General features: G+C 43.7%; 2 protein-coding genes across 4 annotated transcripts in view; one reads left to right on the forward strand and one right to left on the reverse strand.

Annotated features, from left to right (window-relative positions):
• The first annotated feature begins 219 nt into the window (after nt 1–219).
• On the forward strand, nt 220–3,058 carry chst2b (carbohydrate (N-acetylglucosamine-6-O) sulfotransferase 2b). Its single transcript, XM_005448896.4, has one exon. The coding sequence runs from the start codon at nt 1,001–1,003 to the stop codon at nt 2,396–2,398; it is 1,398 nt and encodes a 465-aa protein (XP_005448953.1). The 5' UTR covers nt 220–1,000; the 3' UTR covers nt 2,399–3,058.
• Nucleotides 3,059–3,705: 647 nt separating this feature from the next.
• The window catches only part of LOC102078638 (sodium/hydrogen exchanger 9), a 66,055-nt gene continuing 65,611 nt past the window's right edge, over nt 3,706–4,149 (reverse strand). For all 3 annotated transcript variants that reach the window (XM_005448898.4, XM_005448897.4, XM_013277049.3), the window contains exon 16: nt 3,706–4,149. This exon is cut by the window's right edge and continues 1,768 nt beyond it. The gene's annotated coding sequence lies outside the window, so the exon portion shown is untranslated.

The following is a 4,149-nucleotide window of genomic DNA, read 5'->3' on the forward strand; positions in this document are numbered from 1 at the left end:
GGGGGCTAATACATTTAATTTGAAATATTGATTCTCTCCTGCAGTCACACACGATGAGGAGGACGTGGGTAAAAGGAAAAGTAAAGACTGGCTTTGGAATAAAACCACGGCCTTAAGACTTTTAAAAAAAAAAAGAAATACTAAAAATAGGTTGTATATCGAAAAAAGGGAACAAAAAAACAAAACAGAAAACCCGCCAATCGCTTTCAGTGGGTAGAGACAAGAGGCCGGAGCACGGTTCAGACAATGTGAGGTGGACTTCACCTAAACATAACAACAGCACCGCCACCATCCATCCCCCATGCCCTCCTCATCTACCGTTGCTGTGATCTGTCGGAGCGTCCATTAACGTGACGGGCTCGCAGTAGGTCCAATGACGTAAGCTGGCTGACGAGCGTCGGCTCGTCTCGCTCCAATGCGCTCTCTCGGAGGGCGGGTCTTGGTCCTGCTATTCAGATTGAATCGGCCCAGTTTGTATTAGTTGGACGAGCAGAAGAACGAGACGGAGAAACGTGTAAGAGCCCTAACTGCGAATAAAAGCGTTTCTCTGCTCCATCATGGCAGCTGCGGAGTAATTTTGAGGATCCGGCCCGTCGCACGGAATCGTGACCGACGCCCGAATCCACCGCATTTCTGAGGATGTTTCAGCTGGTAATTGCGCGAGGATGCTTCCGCTGAACGTGCCCAAACTGGGCGTCTGTTACAATGCTGAAGGCTTCTTGGTTTTTGTTTTGAACGCGGGCCAAACACAGAATCACTGCAACGCCTGATATGGACAACTTTAACGCTCCCCTCTTCTACCATTTCTATGACGAACATTGCGCAGTGCAGTGAAAAGGCTATATCGTTTCGTGGCTGTCGAACTGGTGCCGAATACATTACCTAATTCATCTGGTTGTTAATTCCCGGTGCAGCCCATAAACACACTACCGAGCGTGTTGGTGCACAGTCAATGTAAGGAGCTTCGTCCAGCGGTGAGAGCCACTCTCCGAGGTTACAGATGAGAGGCAAACAATATCATCAACCACTAAAGTTGACAGCGCCTTGGGAGAAGGATGCAGGCTTTGGAAGGAAGCTTAAAACATACAGGAATCATACCAAGATAATAGCACAGCCTGGGATCGTGATGAAAGTGCTACGCAGAAAGAGGATTGTGTTGTTTATGGCCTATTTGTTACTGCTCGTGCTTACTATGCTTAACTTGGCTAATTATAAATGGACTAAGGAGCCGCAGCAGTGTAATCATCAGATGAGGAGCACCACTTATCAGAGCAGATCTGACATTCGCTTCCTGTACAGGCCCTCTCTGGCTAAGAAGAGGCAGCTTATCTATGTGCTGACCACCTGGAGGTCAGGCTCTTCCTTTTTTGGGGAGCTGTTTAATCAAAATCCAGACGTGTTCTTCTTGTATGAGCCAATGTGGCACATCTGGCAGAAACTGTACCCCGGTGATGCCGTGTCGTTGCAAGGGGCGGCCAGGGACATGCTTAGCTCCTTATACCGCTGTGATCTGTCTGTTTTCCAACTTTACAACAGCCCGGGAGGTAAGAATTTCACCTCCCTCGGACTGTTTGGGGCCACCCTCAATAAAGTGGTGTGCTCATATCCCCTCTGCTCAGCCTACAGGAAGGAGGTGGTGGGGATGGTGGATGATAAGGTGTGTAAAAAGTGTCCCCCTCAAAGCCTTAGATTGTTAGAGGAAGAGTGCCTGAAATATAGCACCATAGTCATTAAAGGGGTCCGCATATTGGATGTAAATGTGCTGGCCCCGCTTATGGAGGATCCGTCCTTGGATTTGAAGGTGATACACTTAGTCAGAGACCCACGGGCAGTAGCCAACTCCAGGATCAAATCCAGACACGGTCTGATAAGGGAAAATTTACAGGTGGTCCGCAGCAGAGACCCCAAACTCCGGCGGATACCTTTCGTGGACCCTGGGCACAAAGCTAACAAGAAGGATGGCTCAGACTACCACTCCATTGGAGCCATGGAGGTGATCTGCGACCGCACTTCCAGGACTTTGAGGACTGCCATAAACCCACCCAGCTGGCTGAAGGGGAAGTACATGGCTGTACGTTACGAAGACCTGGTCGAAAACCCAGTTAAGACCCTGAGGAGCGTCTACCGCTTTGCCAACCTCACTACCAACCATGACATTGAGATGTTTGCTTTGAACATGACCAGTGGCTCCAGTTCCTCATCTAAGCCATTTATAGTCTCCTCCAGGAATGCCACACAAGCTGCAAGTGCATGGAGAACAGTGCTCAGCATCCAACAGATCAAACAAGTGGAAGACTACTGCCACCACTCCATGTCAGTTCTAGGTTACGAGAGAGTGAGAACAGCCGGGGAGGCCAAGGACTTGAGCAAATCACTACTGACACACTCCAGACTGTGAAAACATCCTCACCACCAAAGACCATTTAATTTAATGTTCATTTTGCATACAGTGCTGTTTCCTTATATTGTGGAATTAAAGCTTTACTTTGAATCAATGTTCCTGGATCTACATCGGCCGCATTTGGAATGTACCGTCAGTCGAGCGGTTGCAGCTCCGTTCAAAGGGACCACTTCTTTTATACCGGAACACCAGACGGGACCTTAGACCTCGACACTGCAACGTCTAAGAACAGTTGACTCAAAGCTGCAACTATTAGAGAAAAAAAAAGGAAAAAGAAGCTACTGTATAATTCATGTATCTTGTTATGATGACACTACAAAGTGGATGTTTTGGGGATATTTTTTTTGAATGTTTAAAAGACAAAAAAATCTGTTTTCCAGTCTTCATACTGTCTGTAAAGGTGAAACTAGTTAAAGGGTTAAAAAAATTCAACTGATTTAAAAAAAAAGAAAAAGAAAAAAAGAAGTTGAATGCTAATGTTAATATTTGAGACGTGGTTAAGGTCAGAGACAATCACTGGATTGGATTTTTGTGCCATAGGTAGAGGTGTTATCAGAACAGCAGTAGTGCTACGGCTAGATTTTACAACAAGGGGGACGTTTTGATTTTTTTTTTTTTCTTACATTTATTAATTTTTTTTTTGTCGCCACGTCCTGACAGGATGATATCATACACCGTGGACAATGTCATAACTCCAGATTCGAAAAGTCTCTATGTTGGTGTCAGCAGTCTGTTTGTTCTACCATTTCAAATGTTTACAATTGCTTGCTCTTATGAAAACACATCTGGGAATATTGCATTGAGTAAAGTTCATAGTTAACAATACAGTTTATGCATTTGTGTTGAACTCAGTTATTTTAAAGCCATCGTGGGGGGAAAAATGTGGAATTGGTTCACAAAATTGGCTGCAGGGAGCAACCTGGAAGTTACCACACCAAAATAAGATGCAAGGTTTAATTCAGATGTGAACGATTCAGTTAAATTCTATGCGGTTTTATTTATTTAGCACCAAATCACAACAGCATTCTCCTCAAGACGCCTTTTATTGTAAGTTAAAGACCCAACAATCAAAGACCCTATATGAGCAAACACTTAGAGACAGTGGGAAGGAAAAACACCCTTTTAATAGGAAGAAACCTAAAGCAGAATAATAATAAATGTAGTACATTTATTTTTATTTACAATCAGGATTTATAACAAATTTTGTCTTTAAATGAATAAGCTTTATCAAAACTATTCAGTGCACACCTTTTGTCACTGTTTGAGAACCACTGTGCTGGAGAGGTGTCGGATATTTGTTGCTATTTGCTACATAACCTAAAGGTGCCCTGTGGAGGTTTCTGGCAAACAAACTGTTTACATTCTGTGTTTCTCACCAGCATGAAGTGTGTGTGCGTGCGTGTATATATATATCTGTCAGACAGGTGGGAAACAATTGCAAGTCACATTTGAAAAGTTAGAAACCGAGTCTGTGTACTTCTCTATTGGTTTAGATTTCCTGGTTTGTTTAGGTTTTTCTTTTTTGGCAAACTAATGCTAGTAAAGCCTGACGTAAAACAACCACTGAGTAGTACTTAAAACTCCACACGGTACCTTTAAGTGGATGGCTGAAAAACGTTAGTCACAATAGCTGGGGATATTTTAATAGCTGGGTGGAAGAAGTAATTACAGTTAGTGTCAACTTCAATTCTGTTGACAACAGCACCTTAGCAAAATTTCCCATTTAAAGAGTCAGTAGTAAAAGTAAC

Source organism: Oreochromis niloticus, linkage group LG9 (genome assembly GCF_001858045.2).
Source record: "Oreochromis niloticus isolate F11D_XX linkage group LG9, O_niloticus_UMD_NMBU, whole genome shotgun sequence".
Taxonomy (NCBI): Eukaryota; Metazoa; Chordata; class Actinopteri; order Cichliformes; family Cichlidae; genus Oreochromis; species Oreochromis niloticus.

Excerpts from the sequence above, each read along its gene's own strand:
- chst2b (XM_005448896.4), top strand. The coding sequence starts at position 1,001 with ATGAGAGGCAAACAATATCATCAACCACTAAAGTTGACAGCGCCTTGG.